The sequence below is a fragment of the Micromys minutus genome, assembly GCF_963924665.1.
Source record: "Micromys minutus genome assembly, chromosome: 11".
Classification (NCBI taxonomy): domain Eukaryota; kingdom Metazoa; phylum Chordata; class Mammalia; order Rodentia; family Muridae; genus Micromys; species Micromys minutus.
The window spans coordinates 46,780,115-46,804,833 of NC_137980.1; the positions used below are offsets into that span (position 1 = coordinate 46,780,115).

Below are 24,719 nucleotides of genomic sequence, written 5' to 3' on the forward strand. Positions count from 1 at the left end.
GAAGCACTGTTTGTTGGGAACAGGCATCTGGTTGCTCCCTTGCCACTAAATGCTTTCAGCTTCTGAAAGGCAAACCCCTCTGGGCCTTTGGACAGGAGATACTCTCTTATACTAGAGCCTGTGTAGAACTGAGGGTAAGCTGTGCCAGCACACAGCTGCGCCACCACTTGCCATCTGGTGACTTTCAGCATCCAATGTTTCTTTGTCCTTTTCTAGGGGTTTCTCCCAGAAAGCAAATTCAATCACACCCTACCTGAGCCTGTGCTTCGAGATGGAGGCCCCCGCAGGAGGGGGAGGCGGCCTCGGAATGAACTCCTAAAAACTCCAGCCATTGTAGCAGACTCTCCTTCTGGAATGGGACCACTGTTCATGAATGGGCTGATTGCAGGGATGGACCTAGTAGGATTGCAGAATGTGAGAAATATTCCAGGCATTCCTCTCACTGGGCTGGTGGGCTTCCCAGCTGGTTTTGCCACCATGCCTAGTGGTGAAGAGGTCAAGAACACCCTGAGCATGCTGCCCATGATGCTGCCAGGCATGGCCGCAGTACCCCAGATGTTTGGTGTTGGTGGACTCCTCAACACACCCATGGCAACCACCTGCACGACCACTGCATCAGCATCTCTCGCAAGCACAAAAAGTGGTACCTCAGCCACTGAAAAAACTACAGAGGACAAGCTGAGTGGCCGTGATGTAAAAGCAGACACTCTGGCTGAAGATAAGCCTGGCCCTAGTCCATTTTCTGATCAGTCGGAACCCACAATAACTACTAGTAGTCCTGTGACTTTCAACCCATTTCTCATCCCAGGAGTGTCTCCTGGACTCATCTACCCTTCCATGTTTCTCTCCCCTGGCATGGGCATGGCTCTGCCAGCCATGCAGCAGGGCAGACACTCAGAGATGGTCGGTCTAGAGACCCAGAAGAGGAAAAAGAAGAAAACAAAGGGGGACAACCCCACCCCAGAGCCTGCTTCTTTGTGTGAGAGGGAGCCAGGCAGTGATCAGAACTGCACCGAGTCCAGAGCCACTGTGTCCCCACAGAGAGAACACGTTGCACAGGCCAGGGAAGAGGGGTTCAAAGACTCCAACGATGATACCAATTAGAACTTTTTCATTTAAGAAATCATTGTGACTTGTAAGTTTCTTATCCCATAAAGGTTTGTTACTTCCTTCACTTCACCTTCATAAGAACCTGTGTTTTCATCAGTAATATTACCTACCTAATTTCCTGTCTGAGAACTATGGTAACATGTTAATAGTTGCAGGGTCTTGCCACTTTGTTAGATAAGTGTCACCTGCCTAGTCTAGGGGGCACAAAATTCTTTCTTATATCCGGTTCATTCCAGCAATCACAGTTGATATAGTGCTTGGTGACATACACCCTTCCCCTTCTCTTTCAAGTCCCACTTATCTGAAGAAGAAAATGGCAGAAGCAAGCTGTTTAGGGACTCACTGTGGGGCCAAAGAGCAAAGATGAAAGTGAATGCAAGTTCGTTCTTCTGTGAGCAACTGAATAAGAACCTATCAAGGAAACCAAAAGGCACATGATAGGAAGTGCCCATGTATACTTTTGTAGTTCAGGAGTCCCTGTGTTATCATGGTCACTGAGTAGTTTATTCTACAGCATAGAAACTAAAGGTTCAGAATGCATATACTGATGGCTTCTTTCGAACAGGAACAGATAGTGAAACAGTTTCCCCCCTTCAGCAAGGAGGAGTACCAGCCAGCTAGGCAGTGTTCCTATCGTCCCTGCAGAATCTGAGACACTGTAGCACCTTGAGGTACTGCACAACTGGGAGGGTGCTGCTCAGGGCCCACAGGTGCTGCTGCTGGCACTTAGCCCACGGGAACTGCAGCCACCCGTGTCCTCTCTTAGGAAACCTGCTGGATTTCATTTTGTTTCTTTCACCCAGAGCCAGGCTTTTTGGAGCCTAGGAAGGTAATGCTAGATTCTGTCATCAGCGTAGCGTGTCAAAACACGCACAGCATCTTTTACATTGCAACTGTGAAGTTTTGTCCCTCTCCATTTTCTCTCTACTCGGACTGTATCTTAGAGTTGGGCCCAAATTCCAAATTGTCAGTCAGGCAAGGTTCTGTTAGTCAGCAGCGTGTTGAAAAATTGAGCAGGGAGAGCCCACTTGGCGGCACTTCAGCTTCCCCTTTTCTTTCCCTCACTCTTACATCATGTCCCTCCTGATGGTCTCCTCCGTGGACAGCTCCTGCTGAGACTTGAACCAGCCAAGCCTAGTTCTCTGGGGCACAGGCTCAGGGGCTGGACAGGTGGTGGGTGTCCCGAGTACCAGGTTCACTTCGGTGTCACAATTGACTGTGGGTTTTTTTGTTTTGTTTTTTGGGAGGGGGGTTTGCTTTTGTTTTTGTTTTTTTTTTTACTGTTTCTGTTACAGTTTTGCTAATTTATCAAAAGGTCCGAAAGTTTGGCATGCTATTTCAGTTTGCATTATTTATTTATGATGATTTTTGTCATTGTCTTTTATACATTTGGGGTTATAAATTATGTAAATGTTAAAATGAGCATCTCAAAGAAGTCTGTTAAATTGTGACCGGAAAAAAAAAGCCAATCAGGTGTATTTTCAAAGCGGAGAGTCCCAGTTTTATGAATCATAGATATAAACTAGAAATTCTATAACTGATCTATAAGAAAAAAGAATCCGAGAACTGAATAAATGATATTTAATGACGCCTTTGTACTGTAGAAGGTCTGTGATGCTGATAACAGATTTCTTAGAAATGCTGCTCACTGTTGAACTAACATTCTGTTCAGTTTTGCCTCCAGTGGAAGCAGAAAGGGTTTTTCAGCTGTTAAATCCTAAAAATCAATATAATTTATTTATGTAAAAGAAACACGCAATCAATATATTTTTGAACCTTTTAAGTACTAATTTTCTTTTTATCAAGTAGAGAAAAATGTATTTGCCCTAAATCCTTAAAATACAAGTGCTATAAGAACTCCTGTATCTTGAAAGCCTTACTGCGATTGAGCATCATAGACACCCAGCAGAGTCCGCGCGTCCTGCCGCCTCCTGTGTCGTTTCCTGTGGAGAACTTCTCTCCCCAGCTTCCACTTAAGCCTCCAAGTAGGTCACAGGGTTCAGTGTGGACCCGACTTAACCACCAGCATGCGCAATCCCTTGTTATATCTTACCAAAACCTGTATGTTAACTCTCGGGTGTTTAGGCTTCTGTTGACTGCTGTTGTGATACTGTTTGCAAAATGAAATTGACACTGTGGATTATTTGCTCTGTAAGGCATAAGTGCTTCTTATGATTATTTTAACGTTCCGAGAGCAAAAGCCAAATTTAAACTCTCTTCAGCAAACTTGAGCCTCTTCATCTAATTCCATGTCACTCACACCTTCCCTCAGCCATTCTTCACCCATGTCTCATGTAATAAATTGTCTGTGGTCTTGATCCTGGATTTAAAAAGGAAGTTCAAAATTCAAATTTATATTAAGGATTTCAGTAGCACTTGGATGTCTGGCTACCTGGGCATTTTACAAATGCATCGTGAGTACCAGGAATCTACAGTCCTTCTGGGTGCCTGATTCCTACTGGACAACACTCTTGGGAACTGACCTGACCCATCTCTACTATCAGAACACAGATCAAATTGTGGCATGGAAAGGAGTTAGCAGCATAGCCTCCCTCCAGAACCAGCCCAAAGGTTCTTCCTAAAGACACTTCTTCAAACCCATACTGCACATCTCACTAGGCTGTTGTGGGTGGTGTGGCCCATAAGACACAAGAATACCTGATCTCTTTTTAAGAACTTTTGTTTCCCTGGGTTTGAGGAAGCACAGCTTCTTGGCTCCAGAAGGACTAGATGAGATAACCTATGAGGCCAGAGGGAAAGGAGTGGGCCTCAGTTAGGAAAAAGCAGCCTCCCGTATGGGTGAAGTTTCAATCTAGGAGCCCTCACATAGGCATCTAAGAGGTATTGAGTTGGGTCCAGAGCCCTTAGCTGCTCTTTCTCACGGGAGGAAGTATGGTCTTCAGCTTAAGATCTCTTAATGGAGGACCAGCGAATAGTTGCTGAGCATGACAATGTAAGTTTGATCTTCAGAAGTCACCTTGTGTAAAGAGAAACTGCTAAAAGTTATCCTCTCACATGTGCACACATGCGTGTGTATACACACACAATGAAAGGCCTTTTAAATCTCAAATGGAGACTTTGGAGGCCCTCCTGGACAAAGAGCTAACTCACCAGCAGAGTCTTGATTTTGTTCCTTGACTTAGCCCCTGACCCAGACATCCTTCCCTCACCAAAGCAAGGGTCAGTACATTTTGCACTCCCCTACAAGAGTTAGCCAAGTAACCCACACCTCCACCCTGCGCAAGAGTTAGCCTTAGGAGACATAGCTGAAGCCAGACAGACAACAACCCAGTCCTGGCTTCCGTAATACTAGTCTGGGACTTCTCAACTTGGAGACCAGAACTCCGAAGAACTTAAATGAAAACTTGGCACTGGGAAAAAGGGCAGACACAAGGCCACCCCCATTGAAGACCTTTACACATGATTCGTTGGCATCTTCTCTCATTAGGCGGTCTCATTCATGTGCTTGATCTGGAAACCTCAAAAGAATTTAAGTCAGAATTGGCCAAACCCAAGGATTCGGTTTTAGTTTGGTTATGTTGGCAGTTTCTTCAGACCTATTATCCGAAGAACAAGAGCTGAACAGCAGGAGCCTAGGACATGCTACTTATAGCTTCTTTTGTGGTCCCCATACAAGATATCTGGGATGAGATGAGAAGCAAGTAAACTAAGTACTGTCTCCCACTGAGTGTTTAATGAGCTTAGCTTGGGACTAAGTGGCAGTGGAAACAGTGGCAGGTGACAGTTCTGTGTGACCCAAACAGCTCTGATGCCTGAGCCCTGGAGAAGAAAAACCAAAGCTGGGTGAGAAGGGAGTAATAGTGTCCCCAGCAGAACTCTTGGTACTGCGGAGACCTCACCTGGGGTGGATCCTCTGAAGGGTGGGTAGTGGGATTGATGGAAATGGGTAAAGTCAAGTCCTGAGTCATGTGCTCCTTTCAGAAGCCAGTGAGGGTTGCTCCATCCGGAAGAGAAACCAAAGGTAAAAAGAGCAGAGAAGTACTTGCTGCTGGTTCCAAGGCACATACGTGGGTAAACACTGTAAGAAACCAGGGCCCACACACAAGAAAGGTTCTTTCCAAATGACCTATGTTCTGGGTGGATGAGGAGACCATGTAGTGCCAGGAACAGGGAGATGGTTCAGTACACATTACCAGGAATTCTTCAGTGTTTAATGGCCTTGCCTATCTCTATATCCATGAGAGACCTGAGGTCCAGAGAGGGTAAATAGCTTGTCTAGCCAGTGGACTGGTCAGTGACAGCGGAACTTTGAGAATCCAGATTGGTTCCGGAGCCCTAAGTTGACTGAATAGTTGAGGGTGGGGGGAGCAGACAGATATTCTGCCTGTGGGCTTCATAAATGAGGATTAAATGCAGACGGCTGAGGGAGAGGGACTCATGTTGCTCTTTGCCACCAGTATCAGCCCGGAGGCCTATCAGGAGGCAATTAAGGCTGGTGTTGAGAGGTTTCTGGGCCAGGTGTAATCTGGAGACATTTCAGTATCTCAGTGCTTGGACTCACCAGCGTAGGGCCAAGGAGCCATGTGAGAAGTGGCTTCAAAGGTGGGAAGAAGAATGGCATGCCTCGAGTACCTGCTCAGCTATGAGAACCTGAGGGAGAGAGACCTACAAAAGAGATCGACACTCCTCACACAGCCTACCACCCCAGGCTGAACTACATGCTCCACTGATGATAACCATGGCCCCTATTGGTGCCTCTGTGGGTCACTATGCCAGTGCTCAAGAGACATGAGCTTATCACGTGTTTCCCAGATGAGACCCCAATTCGAGTAGTTGGCCACTTCGGTGGCATGGCCAGTGAGCAGAAAGGCACTGTCCTTCCTGTGGCTTTGGCTTTGTGCGTGAAGCTGCAGGCCCCACATAGCTTTCTAGAGGGAAGCCATCCAACTACAACCAGTGGCTTAGAAGAGACTTCATATGCATAAATTATGGGAAAACTGAAGGACTATTCCATGGGCATGGAGATTATATCACATTTAAATTACCATAAATAAAGTTGGTACTCAGCCACACTCATTCCAGGCCATGCTGCTTTTGTGCTGAGACCGCAGTTGTCACAGGAGCCTGTGGCTGTGAAAGCCTAAGATACTCATTCCCTGGCCCTTGACCAAGATTCCTGTCTGCTGACCCCTGGCCCACAACATCGATTTAATTTATAGACTGTGTATTAAGTCAGTTAAAATATACTTATATAAACTCAAACATGGTTCTATAGGAAAGTGGATCCTACAGTAGAATGGGAGAGTCAGTCACATTTACATTTAAATTAAAACAGACTTCAAAGCGGCCCTGGACTGCAGGCAGCCCTCCTGAGCATCCTGTAAAACCCTACAGCGTCCGTGCCCACTGTAGGAAAAGTTTGGTCTGTCCTACCTTGCCCCTCCCACACATTTTGAAAGAGCCTCAAGGGAGTAAATTTAAAGATACTGTCAAGACATGAGGTTGCTGAAGGGGGGACCCAGGAAGTGCATGTAGAGAGTCAGGATATAAGGAGATAACCAGGAGGTCCAGCCCTCTGTGGCTGGTCTGACAATGAAACTGACATTCCTCCTAAGTGACAGAAGCTGGCAGGAAGAGTGGATCACAAGGAACCCACACAGGAAGACAGGCCTTGTCTTCCTGTGACCTTGGTTGCCTACTACTCGGGGTCATACTAAGAATGACATACCAGGGTGACATGGAGGCTTAAGGTGGCAGGAGATGGGGACCAGAATCTTGACACTTGGCTACTTAGCTGGTGGCTGCCTTACAGGGGGTGTGAGCTCTGTGTTGGTTCATACCTCATTCAACAGAGCATGGAAACTCAGATATTTACAGTTTTTTGTTTGTTTGTTTATTTATTGAGAATGTCATGGATGTATATGGTATGTTTTATTCATAGTTACCCTCCTACACACACCCCCAAACTTCTTCCAGACTCCTTCCCTCCCCATCTTTCATCTCCATTGTCTCTTTTGTTTAACCACTGAACCATTAGTGTTTTTAGTGTGTGCATGGGTGTGGGGCCATCCACTGGAGCATGGGCAGCCGACCAGTAGCTGCAACCCTGGAGAAAACTGGTCTTCCTCCCCTAGCAGCTATCAGTAGTGCCTCTGCTAGGGCTGGGGCTTTGTGAGCACCTCCCCCATCTATGCTGGAACTGGAAGCTAGAAGCACTGTGAAACGGTGTCTTCCTGCCATGACAGGGGTTTGCACATCAGAACAGTTGCTTCCCCAAGACCTAAACACGATCAAATTCCCTGACTTTTCAGTGTATGCAATCAGTTATTTTCACACTCTGAAGCAGACAAATAAGCTGTCTGCAGGCTGAGCCTAATTCACAGAACACAGTTTGAGTGATTACAGATCCGTGGGTGCTGACAGGTTCCTGATACAACCCGAAGGTAATAGGGAGATACAGAAGCAGATTCTGTGTGGAGGGGGGTGACTCTCCTCACCCACACCACAATGTCCCCCTGGCTTTAAAAACAGGCTTATCAGGAGGGTCCAATGCAACACTGAGGCCAGACAAGTAGCTCAACAAAGTCTCCTGAGTTTTACCTGTCCTTAGGCCCCACAACTCGGGAGCTGTTGGAGTGCATGACTGTAGCCAGCCTTCAGATAACCTTGATTTTCTCCCAGTGCATCTGGGCTCTCAGACTCTTAATGATTGCCAAAATGTGGCACTCTCTCTTTACCCCCACACACACCTCCACCCCTGCTGCAGGGCTGAATATAGGGAGCAAAGTGGTTGGAGGGGAATGGAGAAAAACCCTCGGCATGCTTCCTTTTTCCTGGATCTGCCCAGAATATGACAGACCAAAACAGCTGTAGCTGCCTAGACACCACTCCCATCATGGCTTTCCCACCCCCACTTCAGCTCTGACCCAGGCTTTTCCACCGGGAGATCTCAGACTTTCCAGACAGCAAAGCCAGATTGCCGAGGAGGACAGGAGGGAGAAGTAGGATTCGGCAGAGATTGGACACAAGGTCTCAGCATCTTTTGCATCCTATATCTATTCCCAGCATCCAGGAATCCCCTCCTAATTCAGGTCAACTTCCCAGCTCTCATCCTTGGGACCCCAAAAGCCACCCTTCTTACGTGGCTGTGGCAACTCTTACAAAAGTTCTCACCCACAGGCCAGTGAAACATGGCCCCTGTTGTCTGAACTCCCACTCAGGACCAGTTTTTAATCCCTTGGATAATTAGTGCTTGAACTCCTTGGGACTCTAGAATAAAACCTTGTGCAAACACGAAGGAAGACCCTGGTCACAGTGTAGGCAGCAGCGTTAACAGACGCTGTCTCTGTGACTCAGTGGGACCAAGACCCCCAGCACCCAAGTTAAGTAAATACTGGGAAGCCCCAGACTTTGCTATTTCAAGTGGAGGAAGGACTTATGTTCCCCTCAGACCAGGGAAGGGGCTCAGAGCCTGCTGCTACCTTGAAGCCAGGGAAACCAGGTGCTTACAAGTGGGGTCGGCTCTAGGATGGTCTCTGCAGAAGCTGAAATGGAGCCTGGCTCCCCCATGGCCTGGGCCTCTTCTCCTGTGTCTGTTCAATGAAGAAGGCCCCTCCATCTCTGCTGCCCCATCATGTGGGGTAGGAGGTCTCGAGGCTAGGCTCAGCCTTACACTGCAGGGCCCTCTCCCTGGCTGGAGTTCAGCACCGATGTTCCCATTCAGTCTTGCCTAAGAGCAGGAATCCTAAGTCTCCCAGGCAGAATCCCTACCTTCCTACTCCCCATGAGGCTTTGTGTAAAAAGTTTGGCTGGAGACCAAGGAACTCTATGGGTTAGACCAAGATGCACAGACCTGTCTTCCTCCCAGAGTTTGATAGGGACCATATTGTTCACAAATACAGAGGTGGCCTTGCCTATTGCAGAGCCCCTGGCAGCCGTCTACCCACGGGAGTGGGTGAGGTGTGGGAAGAGATAGTGGAGGTGAAGCCTGAAACCAGGCGACTCCCATAGACACACGTGTGACATATATGTGACATCTGTGAAACCACCCACACTAACATGTTTAGGTATAAATGTGTTATATAGATAAACTTTCAACTGTTTACTAACATGGCTAATGTATGCAGAGAGAGGAACACAGATGACCCAATACCCGTGCAGAGCCATATGCAAACATGCTTCTATAGAGAGATAACATAGCAATGCCAAGTCAAACATAAGAGGTTAAGAAAGGACTGCAACTCACCGTGCGTTCAGCCTGCTGGGACCCAACACACGTGTATGCATGCATGTACATATGTTTCCTTGTGCATGCACACGCACATGCATACACACAGAGGTAACCTCTCCCTCCATGGTGGTTCTTGTGTATTCTGGGTAACAACATGCAGTCAAGAAAGCTGGTGCTGGGAAAGAAGGCAGCTTTGTCTGCTGGGCATGGGGCTCTTGACATGGCTACAGTCTCCTCCAGGACTAGTGCCAAGTCAGTTGTGCACCCGAGGAAGGAAAGTCAAGTGAGCCCAGGATAGGATGGAGGGCATGCAGGGAGCTTGGAGCAGTGGTAGACTCTGCCACGATCCCAGAGGGCAGTGTCCAGCTATGGCACAGAGTCTAGAAAGCCAGTTATCCCCAGCCATGGCTACTCTGACTTCTGACCTTGGGCTAGCCTGGGCTACATGACTGTCCTCAGCCTATATAGCAGTGGAGTGGAAGGTTGGGCTCTGGTTAGAAAAGCTTGATTGACAGAAAGAACCTTGATTTTTGTCACTGTGACTGGGTGGCGTTGAGAAAACAGAAAATAGCGAACTTGTTTGAGCCCTACATTTGAGTTTTTGATAAGAGATCATTGCTCAAAGGCTTCTTTGCCAACCTGGGAGCTCCTTGGCCTTCTCTCGGTGCGCAGTTTCCTCTAGTAGAGCTGACCCACCTCCCCCGCACTCCCACCTAGCCCACAGGCCACCACCATCTCTAGAGCTTCCCCCCTTTTCTCCACCCTTGGGGTGCCTTGGGGTGCCCTGTGCCCTGTGTGTTGCCTGACCCAGTCCCAGCTGGATGTCTCCCTTTAGAGCTGATGCCCTGACGGCTGACAAGAGCAGCCTCGGTTTTTCTAACTCAGGAAAAGCGCTGTGGTCCAGACATGGTTTGGTCTCTTCCAAACTCAAATCGAACTCTGTTTCCTAAAATAAGAGCATTGAAAGATGGCAAGACCCTGAAAAGCTATTTAAAGGGGGGGGGGGGGGAGGAACCCATGCCTGCTCTCAGGAAGGGCCTGATACCGCTCAGAGCTATCGAAAATGGATTTTTTTTTTAAACTCAAGACAACCCTCATGCTTTCTTCTTCCACACAACACTTCTTGCCTTTCTGCCATGGTGAAGACACGGCCAATGGGCTCACAAGAAGCAACTGCCTGGATGCCTAGCCTTCAGCTCTAGAAACTAAATAAGCTTACCTGGTCACAGGCATTATGTTACAGAGACAGAAAACAGAGTAAGACAGAAGATGATTTTGCTTTGGGAGACTCTCTGTAAGTAACCAAGCAGCTGCAGACAGTTCTAGAACTCAGTCCAATCATCCATGCAAAGAGGGTTCACTTAAGGACCTCCCATACTAACCTCGATGCTAGGATTCAGCAGACGGCCGGGAGGGGGGGGACAGAGAGACATAAGTGTCTTTGTGGGCTTGTGTCCTGGTTCCCCTTGCTGTGCACAAACCTTCTACATCACACCCGCGCATATCTACCCGTGAGTTAGAATCACCCCCATAAAAGCAGATCTTTGTACCCCAACAAAGGTTTGAAATGTTACCATCACAGCCCTGTTTCCCAGTCAGCTCATCCCTGGTAGACTATACATCTCAAGGACAGGATATGGATAGGTCACAGTAGATGTGAGCCAGACTGTCAGAGATAGCAAGGACTTTGTGTGTGTGTGTGTGTGTGTGTGTGTGTGTGTGTGTGTGTGAGAGAGAGAGAGAGAGAGAGAGAGAGAGAGGGAAGAGGGATATGAAATGTGCCACACCATATATACAAAAATCAGAAAACAAATTTTGGGAATCCGTTTTCTCCCACTATTGGAGAATAAAACTCTGATTATGAGCTCTTTTAACCCCTCGAAGTATCTCACTAACCCATTTTCATGTAAGTGAAAGGAAGGTTCGCCTACCAGAGAACAAAAGCCATCTCACGGAGACCCGTTTAGACCACAGCCCATATTCTCTTGCTATTACTGGCCACAGACTGGAATATTTATAAAGCTAAGAGACTTATTCAGCTCTTGGTTCAAGTGTCTAGGAAACCCAAGAGTGTGGTGCTGGTGTACAGGCGTGTGTCAGCCTGGCCTGCCTTCCTTTTCCTATAAAGCCTCAAGTCTTATTATGGGTTCCTCAGTACCTCCCACACGCCCCAAGTCCAAATACCACCAATGTAAGATTTATGGACATCTCCACAAAGTTTCCGTGGAGGCTTTATAGCATGGCCCTGGCCCTGTGCTGAGGAGCAAAACCTGACACTGAGGCGAGCAAGGGCTGGACGGAACGGTAAGCTGGTGCTGTGGTCGCCCCTGCAGAGTCCCTTGACTTGAAGGATAAGAAGAATCAAAGACAATTTTTCAAGATGGGCTCAACCTCCAGGGAAAGATGGAGTTTGCCCAGGCAGAGTGACTGGCACGTGGGATGAGGGAAGTGCCTGGTGTCTGGCGTGAGACAGGCTGTCAGAGTGTGGGGTGTTCTGGGCAGAGGAAGGCAAGAGTGTTTGGCTGAGCAGGGAAGCTACTGGCACCAGAGGGAATGTGATTGCCAGGGAGACTGGGGAACCCCTGCCACATGGAGGGCACCTGCTCCAGCCCTGGAGCTGCTCTTCTGAGCCATCTCTGCGTGCCATGTCTGGCTCAAACCCAGGGTTCAGCCTAGGGAGCTGGCTGGACAAATCCACTGTGGTCAAATTCTCTTTGATTCTTGGCTTGGGGTCTGTCTAAAATCAATCCCAATCTTTCCCCTTCCCTCTTCCCCTCCCTGTCTGTCCCCCTCCCCCTCCCTTCCCCTTCCTGCACCCCTCTCTCTCCTCTCTTCCTTGCTGCCTTCTTCTTTCCTCCCTCTCTCTCTTCCTCCTCTAGATGGAAAGAAGCCTCAAACTGAGTTTGTAGATCTGTCAGTCTGTTCGGATATTCTCTTGGTTCACACTGTAAGCATCCAAGTTCTTTTACAGTTTTGTGTTTCTTTTTCTTTTTTCTAACATTTAAAATTTTAAGCCATCTGTGGTTTATTTTGGTATAAGGTAGGAATCTATTTTTTTTTTCCAAATCCTTAGCCAGTTATTCTGTCCCATTTTCTGAGTAATCTATCATATTTCTGCAATACTTTGTTTATTTTTTTCCAAGATTTTATCCCCCTCCTGCTTGGCTTTAAAGGTATAGTTGCTATGTAGAGAAAAGAAGAATGAGAAAGAACCAGAAGAGAGAAAATGTGGCGATCCCACAGGGACCGTGAGAGTCCTCTCTTCCCATCTCCCCAAGAAAATGACAACGGATTGCTACTTACTATGTATCTGTTTGCCATTAAGTTGTGACTTATAACTGGGTTTCTCTTCCACACATAGATAGAGAGGATAAAATCTAAAAGGGGTCGTCATCTCTGGATAATAAGTATTAGCATAAAAACATATTACCTTGGGCTGGCGAGTCATCTCAGTGGCTAACGACAGTTGCCTCCAAACCTGAAGACCTGAGTTCGGTCCTTAAGAACAGCGTGGTGGGAGGAGAGAACCAACCTCCACAAGTTGTTCTCTGACCTCTGTGCACATTCTTTGCTCCTGCATGCCCACATACAAAAACACTCAAGCAAATAAACAGACCAAGCTAAAAAGTGGGTGAGGAGACGGTTCAGCAGTTAAGACCTCAGCTGCTCTTCCAAAGGACCGGATTCAATTTCTGCACCCCCATGGTGGCTCACAACCATCTGTGACACCAGTCCCAGTTCCATAGTGACCCATGATCTCTGCAATAGTCTGACAATAGTCTGACACCCTCTTATGGCTCAAACCCACAGCAGGCTGCTCACAACCAAGTCTTAATTCTAGCCCCAAGGGATCTGACACCCTCTTCTGGTCTCCTTAGGTATCTGCACCCATGTGTACCTACGCCCACATAGACACACATGCAGACATATAATTTGTAAAAATTTAAGTTAGTTTTTTAGGAGAAGCAACACACACACACACACACACACACACACACACACACACATATATATATATAATATGTATAATATGTTTGGGTGCACATGCACCAGCGATCAACTACTGAAAGTATCTGAGTTTTACCACACAGTTCAGCCCCTGAGCACTCAGCCTTTGCCTCATCGTTTGCTTCAGAAACACAGCAAGTATTCGATAACTGTTTTCCTCATGAGCCTTGTACTATACAGTCCTCCTCGTTGACTGGAATTTTGTTGGAACTGACTTGTTCCTTCAGACTACTAGATTATTTTTGTCTATGGAGTGGATTTCCCCTTTGGTGTCTTTCTTCTGTGACTATGTTCAGACTTTGTGACTTTCTCTGTGGGTCCTCTGCATCCTCCTGAGCAGTATCTTAATCTCAAGGCACCTGGTGTTCCAGTCACAGCCACCTAAGAGGAGGAGAAAGCTGGAGGCCCGGTGGCCGGGAGGGTAGGAGGGGCTGTTGGTACTCGGCAGAGCTCTATTGAGCACAACTTGCACTGGCTTCGGGGGGCACCCAGGGGCCACTTTGGCTCAGCAAACAGAAAAATGTTCTATCTGTTGGCGCTATGAGGCCATGGAATGACTTCTGGAAGCAATGAGCTCTCTAACCCTGGCTCTTTCCCAGGGTTCCAAGGAAAAATGGAGTCTGGGCTGCCTACAGGTTTCCCAGTTAGTGACAGGCACAGGGGAAGGTGCTAGATCAGAAACAGCACACACGCACATGCATGGACACTCACATGCACACACACATACACATATAACATGTATGCATACACATATATAACACATGCACACATACACACACGCACATACACATGTATGCACAAACACACGTTCATGCTCACTCCCATACACTGGTTTTTTTTACTTTACTCAGAGAGAAAAGACAAAACCTTGCAGCCCCCGCTCTATTCCTCTCAGTGCGTTTCTCTTTTCACATTGACTTACTTCAGGTGGGATGGTCTTTCTCTATTCCACACTCTAAGACACAAATGTCTTTGCAAGCTAACTGACTTCCGAGAACACCTAGCAAGGACCTGGACTCTTTCAAACGTACTCTTCCCTGGCCACCATTGTGATTGTCTCCTAGGGTGCTCTTGCTCAGAGTCAGGCTGACAGATAGGAACCTGCGTCACCCTCCCCAACTCTCAGTGCTGGGACAGTTTCGGGCAGCGGACAGGCACCTCCAGCTTGCCTCCCCTCCCTGGATCTGTATGTGCATACAATCCTCTTTCTCCCCCGGGCAGCACTCAGCTTGGGTTGCACTGTCCCCAGGGGGCCAATGGGCTTCTTGATTCCAGCCTGCACATCTGGAAGTTGACGCTATTAAAACAAACCCCATTATATAACAAACGGACATCTGGAACCCTTTAGCACCGAGTTTTTAGAAAAAGACATTGTTTTGGATATGCTTGCTCCTAAGAATGTGGCACAGCGCCCTCCCTCTGGCTGTCCAGGAACCCAGGGACCAAGTGGCCTCCCTTGAGTCCATTTCTCAAGGTAAGGGGCCAGAGGTGGGCTGGGGCACAGACAGGGAAAAAGACCCCATACCAGACAAACAGCTTCATGTGTTCCTGCTGTCTGCATCTTTGCAAGCTTCTTTTTCCAGACTCATTTGAATCATACCCACTATGTGCTGACATCTCTGTATCAATCAGAAGACCATCCCCAATATGCTGATAAATCTACATACTCCAGTATGTTTTTTTGTTTTTTTCTCCAAGTCTGCAGGGACCAGGAGACAACTCTGGGAGTAACAGTGCTTGCCACACAAGCCTGACACATTGAAAAGGCCAGATTTAGTGGTATAAATCCATAAATCTAGGACTCTTGTGGTAGGATGGGTGGTGAAGACAGGAGAATCACCAGGAGCTGGCAGAGTTACTCACCTGGGGTATGCCACATGGCGAAAACGAGAGGCCCTGACTCCAGTCAAGGTGGAAGGGGAGAAATAACTCCAGAAAGGTGTCCTCTGACCTCTACATATGCACCTAGCATGCACATGCACACACACACACACACACACACACAGCCCCCAATCTGGGTATACTGCCGTGCACCTAGCTGTGTCCTCAGCTACTGGAGGAACCTGAAGAGAATAGGTCATCCTGAGTAACACAGCAGAAACCAACAAAGGGAGGGAAGAAGAGAAAGGTGAAAAACAGAGAGAGCCTGGACTACCTGAATTACTATTCATTGTTACTTTGTTATGGCCACATGTATGTGAGCATCTTGCCTGCGTGTATGTCTGTGTACAATGTGCATGCAGTACCCACAGAAGCCAGAAGAGGGTTGTGAAAAACAGTGCTTTAGCCACTCTGACTTCAGTCTCCAGGATCAGGAACCTGACCGCTCTTAGGCGTAGAGCTCTAAGCATCCTCAGTCCACCCTCAACCTGTTCTCCCTCCCCATCTTCCCTGCACACACTGGTGGGAACACTGAAGCAAACATGACCTGGGCATAAGTAGTGTGCTCTGAGGAGACCTTAGTCTATCATAATGAACCCCTGTAAGAAACATCTGGCTGGAGTTAGGGGGGAAGCTCCACCAGTAGGATGCTTGCCTAACGGGCACAAGGCCCAGTGGCACATAAAAATCCTGTGCCCTGTAATCCCAGCCTCTGGTGTTTGGAAGCAGAAGGCTGAGAAGTTCACAGTCATTCTCAGCAACTTGGTGTGTTCAAGGCCAGTCTAGACTATATGAGACTGTCTCAAAATCAAACATAAAAAAAAAAAAATTAAAGAACTGTCTAGACCAGGGCTGGAGAGATGGCTCTGTAGTTAAGAGCACCGGCTGTTCTTGAAGACAAGAATTCTGTCAGTTCTGAAGCAAGTTGTAGGAATCAGTATACGTTCCATCATATACGTGTATATCGTCACTGTGTCCGAGTGTTACTCTGTGCCTGCAAGTGTGCACTGGAGTGTATATGTGAGCACCAGTGTACATGTGCTGGGGCCAGCATGTGGAGGTCAGAGGACATCCTCAAGTGTCCGTCCTTGCCTTCTGCCCTGTTTGTGACAGTGTCTCTTGCTCACTTCTGCATTCACCAGAGTCTTCCAGCAATCCTTGTCTGTTGCTCATTTCCCCATAAGGACCCAATGGAATCATAAATACGTGTGTCTGCCTCGATGTCGGTTAAGGGGATCCAAACCCAAACCGTCAGGTTCACAGAGCATGTGCCATCTCACCAGCCTGTTTTGGGTCTTCCTTGAGGTGAAATTGACCAGAGTGAGATACACAAGCCTTCCTTGTATACCCTGTTTCCGTGAGCTTGACGTGTGTAGATGCCCGTGCAGTGCAACATGGTCGTCATACGCGCTCCATCGTTAACGCCACTGAGCCTCAGCCTCCCTCTGGCTCTCTGGACCCCTGCCCCTCCCAGACGCAAACACAACTCAGTTTATCTTCACCATAGATGAGGATTCACCAAATTCAGAGGTTTGAAGTCGTAAGTGCCTCCCCAGGACTTCAGAATGGGACTGTACTTGAAGACAGGTCCTTTCAAGAGGCTATTCAATAAAAATAAAGTTTACGGTAAGCCCTAAAGGCCTGCAACTGTGTCCTTAGTAAAAGAGAAATGAAGACACAGCTGTGCACAGAGAAGACCATGTGAAGACTTCTCCTCAGGGGGAAAAACCCTTCCAGCAGCTTCCTGATGGCAGGCTTGAGCCTCGGGATTGGGAGTGAGCACATGTCTGTCGATTAGGCCACCCAGACTGCAATTATTTGGGCATTCCTGACAATCTAAGACAGAGTGGGCTTGTCTTTTCAGGATTTCACATAAAAAAGGTCAGGAGCTGAAAACCGACAGTCAGAGAAGCAACTACGAGGTCCAAAGCTCGGTTCCCAGAATACATGTCAGCTCTGCCTGTGGTGGCACCTGCTTTATTTCTCAAGCTCAGGAGGCAGAGGTAGGTAGACCACTGAGACTCAGCCACACCAGTCAGACTAGTGGTGAGACTCAAGTCTCAGCCAGAGATCCTGTCTCAAAAAAAAAAAAAAAAAAACCCAAGGTTAGGCTGGAGAGCTGTCTCGGTGGTTAGAAAGCTTGTCATGCAATCATGAGAACTTGAGGTAAGGTTCCCCCAAACCCGTGTAAAAACTGGGCATAGGCCAATAAAATGACTCAGTGGGTAGAGGGGCATTTGCCAAGTCTGTTGGTTTATGCTCTATCCCTCAGACACACACAGTGAGAAAACTGACTCCCACAAACTATTCTCTGACAGCCCCTTACACACACATGCACATACATGCACACACATGCTGTGTACGCCTATAATCTCAGCATGGGGAGGAAAGCCATGATGAAAGTCCTGGGGCTTGCTGACTGAAAATAGCCAGGTTCAGTGGCAAAGTCTGTCTTAAAGGAATAGAGAGGTATTAATAGAGAAGATACTCAATGTTCTCCTCTAGCCTGAGCACATGGATAGCACCTGCACAAACAGTACGTGTGTGTGTGTGTGTGTGTGTGTGTGTGTGTGTGTGGCTTACTTTGTCCAGCCTAAGTCTCCTGGGAGTTATCCCTTTTCATTTTTGGTTAATGTCTTGCCCCTTTTCGTTTATGGTTAATATTCCACCATATGGTATTAGGGCAGTTTGTTTGCTTTTTTTTTTTTAACTATTGGTTGCTGAACATTTACTTTGTGTATTTTATGGTTTGTTCTGCTCACCAGAGGTCAGGTCTGGGACCTCTCCATAGATAGGATATCAGAAGGTGGAATTCTGGGCCACTATCAGGAGAAAGTGAGCTTTCTGCGCTGTCACGAATAATTGCTGAAAGCAAGGAGTGGGGTGGTGATGACAGTCAGATCACCAGGTGCCAAGATCAATTAATCTGCTGATCATAGGAGAAGAGGTATGGTTAGAGTTTTGTGAAACCCACTCTCAATTGTGATATCACAGAGCTTCTGGGGTGCCCATATTTTATACATGAGTGTGATGGTCCAGGTGATACGATCTAAAATTACCTAGGAAGGGAGTCTCAAGGAGGGAAGATTAGGTTAGTTTGTGGCCAGGTCATCGGGGCCGGGCAGGAGAGGGAGATTGTTTTGATTACATTGCTTGGAGCTAAAATACTTTCTCACTGAGGATGGCACAATTCCCAAAACAAAGGGTCCTGGATTATCTAGGGATAAAGAGTTAGCTGAGTACAAGCATGTGTGCAGTAATTCCTTGCTTCCTGCTTCTTATCTATGGATGCCTCGAGCTCCCGCTTCTATGACTTTCTGATATGATGGGCAGTCACAGCAAACTGTGAACTAAAAGAAAGCCCCACCCTTCTCTAAATCTTCAAGGTATGTATCAGGACTACAAGAAACAAAAGCCAAGACAACATATAGCTGGGTTTTTTGTTTTGCTTTGTTTTGTTTTTTGTTTTTTTGTATCTTATTCATAGTTACAGCTGAATTGGACCTGGCAAAATTTTGCTTCACTTTGCCATGATACTTTCTAACAACGGGAATATTTGAATTATAAATTACAGGAAGTGGGGCCTGAAAGATGGCACTGTGGTTGAGAGCACTGACTGCTCTTCCAGAGGTCCTGAGTTTAATTTCCTGCAATCACATGGTGGCTCACAGCCATCTGTAATGGGATCGGATGCCCTCTTCTAGCATGCAGATGTGCATGCAGATAGAGCACTCATTTATAAATTAACAAATTAATAAGTTAATTTTAAAAAATAAATTACAGGAAGTGATGGCTCAAGCCTTTAATCCCAGCACTTGGGAGGCAGAGGCAGGAGGATCTCAGTGAGTTTGAGGCCAGCCAGGTCTGCAGTGTGAGTTCCAGGTCACCCTAGGTGAGATCCTGACTCAAAAAAGAAAGAAAGAAGGGGTGAGGGGGAAGGAGGGAGGGAAAGAGGGAAGGAGGCAGACAGCAGGAGCCCATCCTTTATCACAAATACTAATTTAATACTTTTTTAGGTCAGAAAGTGCTTTAATTTGTTTATTCCAAAAATTCTTTTTATCTGAAATGCTTTCTGGCTTTGAAGTTCTTTGGAATTGCTTTTTGGCACAGTTTATCTGCTTTGTCCCAAGTGGCCTTGGAGCCCTCATCATTTTGCTCCAGTGATGATCATTTTTGGCTTTTCAAGACAAGGAGAATGTCTTTGGTTTCACTTTGAAGCTTGCTAGAGAGAGAAAAAAAAAAAAAAAAAAGCTAGGACCCTTATCATGAGGTAAGGAAATTTGAAACGAGATAATTCAGACTTGGAAACCGAGACTATAGTTGGCTCCCCTGTCGGATGTGAAGGGTCCTTTGTGGCGGCTCCCTGTAACTTAGTAACATCTGAAGTGGTCCATTTGCAGGGGATGATGGCTGAGGAGAGGCCTCCTGTGCTGTGCAGGAAAGAGTTCCTGCTGCTTCCTCACACTTCAGCTTCACCCGCCTCCAGGGGTTTGGGAAATGCTTTTCTTAGTACGGCCTGAAGTAGAGCTGAAAGCAAGTCTTTCCCCCTTTCCTCCCCAAAGTCATCTTTATCACAACCAGAAGGGCTACAGGAGCCACTTATAGTTCCTCTGTGAGCATCGTCATTGACCCCACAGAAAGGTTTGTTCAAACCAACTACACTTTACTGGTTTGATTTTCCTGACCGGGGTTTTCTTTTCCTTCCTTTGGTGCTGAGATTTAAACCCAAGCCCACCTTACACATGCTAGGCAAATACCCCAGCATGGAGTCCTACCCCCAGCTTGGCATATTTTTTATAAGCCTGTGCTAGAGGGTGGATCATACCAACACTTGTGAAACTAAGAAGCTCTCTCTAGTTAAACATCTCTTAACAATGGCAGCTTGGAAGTCTCATTGTCTTCCTAGCTCCAAACCTGCTCCTGTGGCCGAGTTCCAGAGTCAGCCAGCAGCCAGGCCTAGGAGGCGGGGCAGGGTTGTGCTGAGCCGGCTGGCTCCGGATTTACTCTCCCTCTGCGCCAGACAGTAGGGACATTGAGCTCAGAGGACTTTGGGTGCGAATCGGTTCTCCACAGTTGCAGAACTTGGCACAGGACCCACCAGTGGAGAGGCAGAGCCAGGAGCCTTGGGTGGTCCTAGTGGTCCTACTACGTTCCTCCCAAAAGCAGAGCACTTGTCCTGAAGCATAGGAGGGCCTAATTAGTGTGTCAGCAGGACTGGGCCTTAGGGGTGATGAGAATTCCAGGAGACAAAGGGAAGATGGGTGGCCAGTGGAGGGGATCCAAAAGATAGAGAGGGAGGAACCCAAGAAGAACTCTCCAAACTGTGGAGCCACGGGAAAATACCAGCCATGGCTGAAAGGAAGAAACAAGGGGTGAGATGCCGAACATCTGTCATCCCAGCCCCTGGGAGGCTGAGGCAAGAGGATCCCAAGTGTGATGCTAGTGGTTAGACAATGAGGCTTTGTCAGGAAGAAAAAGAAAAAGGCAGGGAAAAAAAAAAAACCTATCCTGAACATGGTTTAGGAGACATGGGTTGAAATTTAAAATGAACCGGAGAAAGGGTGAGAATGTGGGAACCCAGATGGGGTAATGATGCAAAACCCAAAGCAAAAGTGGAAGTGGGAGCAAACGCTTGGAGACGAGCCTGCGGGGTGTCGTGCGCTCAGAACAAAAATAAGTATAGCATCCTAGAAAGGAAAAAGCAAATGGGGTAAATGCCATCATTTTTTTTAATGGAAAGGAAAAGTTTCCGTGGTTTAAAGAACGCCCTGGGTTTTGCAGATTGGAAGGCTCACTGGGTTCCAGGCAGAAATGATGGAAAAAGACTCGCAACTAGGCAAGACCAGGGAAGAGCCCAAAATTCCATGATTAAAGAAAAAGCTCACACATGCTTTCCAGTGGAGAGAACAAGTTGCAAAGAGCCGGGGATCAGGCTGAAATCCGACATCTGTTTGCAGTGCTAGATTTCTGTGTTCGGTCTGCAGAGTGCCTGCTAGGCAGGGGCAGAGCCTGAGCTGGAATCCCAGCACCCAAGTGAAGGATGCCGAACACTGGAGAGATGGCTCATACAGCAGACGTGCACCTGCATACATACAGGAAGGAAGAGAGGGAGGGGGAAGAAGGGATGAAGGGAGGGAAGAAGGAAGGAAGCTTGTGTGTATGGGTCCCACATCCTACTGAAAAGACATCCCATAGTGGCCAGGCTGCCATTCGCCCATGTAAGCAGGAAAAAAATATAACCCAGCAAGACGAAGCCAGGGTAAGCTGAGTCACCAGTCCGTGTCTAACTAGCAACAGGTTAGACACATAAATGCTGAGCTGGTGCTGTAGTTTCGTTATCCCCTGAGAAACTCAAATTGAGCCAAACCTGGTGGCACATGCCTTTAACCTCCGGAAGTTTTGGCAGCTTAGGCTGGAGGATAGCAACTTTAAGAAATAAAAACAAATGAGGGCTAGGGGCAGAGTTAAGCAGTAGAACGCTTCCCTAGTGTGTCTGAGACCCTTAGTTCCATTTGAAGTATAGAGATGGAGATGACCCTGTGCTGAAGTGTAATTGTCATTCGTGGTACTGAAAGGCAGAATATTAAGTGATGAGGTCATGGGGGAAGGGCAGTGTCCGCATGAACAGATAAGGCTATAATTGAAGAACAGCATTAGTTGCAAGTTCTCCTTCCCTCCTTCAGTCTCTCCCTTCCTCTCCCCTTCCTGCCCTCCCTTACCAAACAGTGCCTTCACCACATTACGACACAGCAGAAAGGGAGTCACCTAGCCACAGCCCTTGGACTTCCAGTCCAAACTCTGGTCTCTATAATTTACCCAGTTTGTAATATTCCGTTTCAGCATCAGGAAACGGACCGAGGCAGATGCGTTTTTCACAGAAACCTGGATCAGTTGCCTTTCTCATTGCTGCGACCAAATACCCGGGAAGGGGCAGCTTAAGGGAGGAAGGGTTTTAGTTCAGTGCACGGTGCGGCGGGAAAGACATGGCGGCAGGAGTACCAGCTTGCTCACAGCTGGGCAGAACAGAGAGCAGAGCAATAGACACTTGAGCTCACCTAGCTTCCCCTTTTACTAAAACCACCATGGGGAGGTGTTCCTCACTTCGGGTTGGGTCTTTCTCACTTAACCCTCTGTGGAAATACCAAGCGTTTGCATGTGTGTGTGCAGGTTCATAGATGTGCTTGGAGTCCAGATTCAGCATTAGGAATCTTCCTGCGTCACTCCACACACACATTTTTTTTTTTTTTTTTTTTTTTTTTTGAGGCAGGGTCTCCCACTGAATGTGGAGCTCATCAACTTGGCTAGAACAGCTGGCCAGAAAACCCTAGGGATCCTCTTGTCTCTGCCTCCCAGACACTGGGATTAGAAGCAGATGACTCCACACTCAGCTTTTACATAGGTGCTAGAGACCCAAACTCAAGCCCTCATGATTGTAAGGCAAGCTCTTTACCAACTAAGCCGTCCCCCAACCTGCTCTAAATCTAATCAAACCACAGCTGACCTTCAGCAAGACACTAGGAAGTAAAAACAGTTAGGGAATTTTGTAAGAATAGCAATATCCCAGGGAGGCAAGCCAGGCAGGCAGGAAGAAGAAAGCTGTGCGTGGAAATGCTACCATCAACTGGATTTTCCCAAATTTCCCTATTTTCTTTAGGTTTCTTATTCTTCCTCAGTGAGATGTGACTTTTAAGTTTATTTTTCCATTGTCACATCTTATATCAGCTTCTGTTACTATAACAGAACACACGAGACTGGGAAGGTTGTAAAGGAGAAAGGTTTATTTTGGTTCACGGTGTGGAAGCCTAAGAGCATGGTCCTTGTAGGTGCTCAGCTTCTGGGGAGGATATAATCCAATTCCCGGGGCAGCTGAAAGGCCAGTGGGTATGAGGAAAAGAAATGGAGACAAAAAGAACGTTTTATAACCTCTCACTCTCACGGTGAGACCTCAGCGAGGCAGAACTGAATTCAGCCTCCAAGTAACCTCCTCAAAGGCCCCACTCCCAACCCCAGGACATTGGCAAGCACATTTCAACACAGGTTTTGGCAAGAGAGCCATATCCAAAACCACAGCAGCCGTAAAACAAATAGCAGAGCCATGCTTTACAATTCACACGTGTTCCGGGTGATTCTCGAAGGCCCGGTTGTGCTGTTCCCGACCCTGTTCTGTATGCCCACTGATCTTCGCTCCCCCAGGCTCTCCCCTCCCCCACCCACCCGCCTCTGCGGCCCCCTCCACGTCTGTTAGTATGTGATTTTTGTCTCCACCTTCGAGCTGCAAAGGGCTGTGAGCAGAGGCTGTGGTCCAGCCCCTCCCCAGTCTTTCACTTCTGACCCCCACCTAAAATATCCCTCCCTCCTCACCGCGAAACTCAGGAGGAAGCTTTGACACTGACACCTCTTGTTCAGCTTGAGCAATTGAGGCCACTCACCGGCCTGGAAAGCCCACCACACCTGCAGGCCTTTGCCTCCCAGGCTCTGCTGACCCTCATTCTTTGAAACGTTTTTTCTCTTCTTGAAATGGTTTTTGTTTGTTTGTTTGTCTTTCTGGCTGGGTAGCCCTCCCCCTCGCTCTTGCACTTGTGTGTGCGCCCTTGTTCTCTCTCTCTCTCTCTCTCTCTCTCTCTCTCTCTCTCTCTCTCTCTCTCTCTCTCTCTCTCTCTCTCTCTTTCTCGGCTCCCCCCCCCCCCCCCCCCGCCTCAGCAGGTCACACCCACTCTAGACCCTGCACTTTCAGCTCACCTTCCACTGAATTCCTCCTTTCCTGCACTCTTGGCTCCGCCCTTCCTTTGATTCAGACCGACTCAACCCGAGCAGGGACCCTGCCTCCCGCTAGACTCCTGAGCAGCTCAGCAACTTCACCCTACCTTGGCATGGCTGGTGTCTCTCTCCACCTGTCTCTGGCCACGCTGATTTTCTTCCAGAGTCCTTTCCCTAGGATTTTACCTTCAGTGGCCCGTGACAGTTTCTCAACACACAAATAAATGGCCTTGGAGACCTTTAGTCCCCTGCTCAGAACTTTTGCAGAAAAAAATAATTTTCTCTCCAGTTTCGAGTAAAAGAGACAGGGCAGATTTTGAAAACCCAGCTTGGTTTTGTTATGAACTTTGTGTGTGTGTGTGTGTGTGTGTGTGTGTGTGTTTGCCTCTTTCACTGAATAAGCAGCTCGGATTCCATTCTCTTTTCTTTCCTGTGTTTAAAGCACATTATTTTTATTTTATGGGCATATTGGTGTTCTGCCTGCATGTAAGTCTGCATGTATGTCAGGGTGTCATGTCCTCTGGAATTGGAGACGCAGACAGTTGTGAGCTGTCACAGGTTCTCTGGAAGAACAGCCAGTGCTCTTAACCACTGAGCCATCTCTCCAGCCCCAGATTCCAATCTTAAGACAACCGCCCCTGTGGCAGAATGGGACACTTTTCCCTCTTCCTAGGAATGCAGCCAGAATGGCACTTGAATACCTAAATTGGGGAAATTAGATTCTCACTGGCTGACAATTTGGGTGGCAGACATAATAAGCAATCAAGCCTCT

At 47.6% G+C, this 24,719-nt stretch overlaps 1 protein-coding gene across 1 annotated transcript in view; it reads left to right on the forward strand.

Moving 5' to 3' along the window:
- The window catches only part of CHD6 (chromodomain helicase DNA binding protein 6), an 83,718-nt gene extending 80,441 nt beyond the window's left edge, over positions 1-3,277 (forward strand). Inside the window, exon 32 of the mRNA XM_080925641.1 lies at positions 217-3,277. Within this exon, the coding sequence (XP_080781767.1) occupies positions 217-1,104 (888 nt within the window). The 3' untranslated portion in view covers positions 1,105-3,277. The remainder of the gene's footprint in view (positions 1-216) is intronic.
- The last annotated feature ends 21,442 nt before the right edge of the window (positions 3,278-24,719 follow it).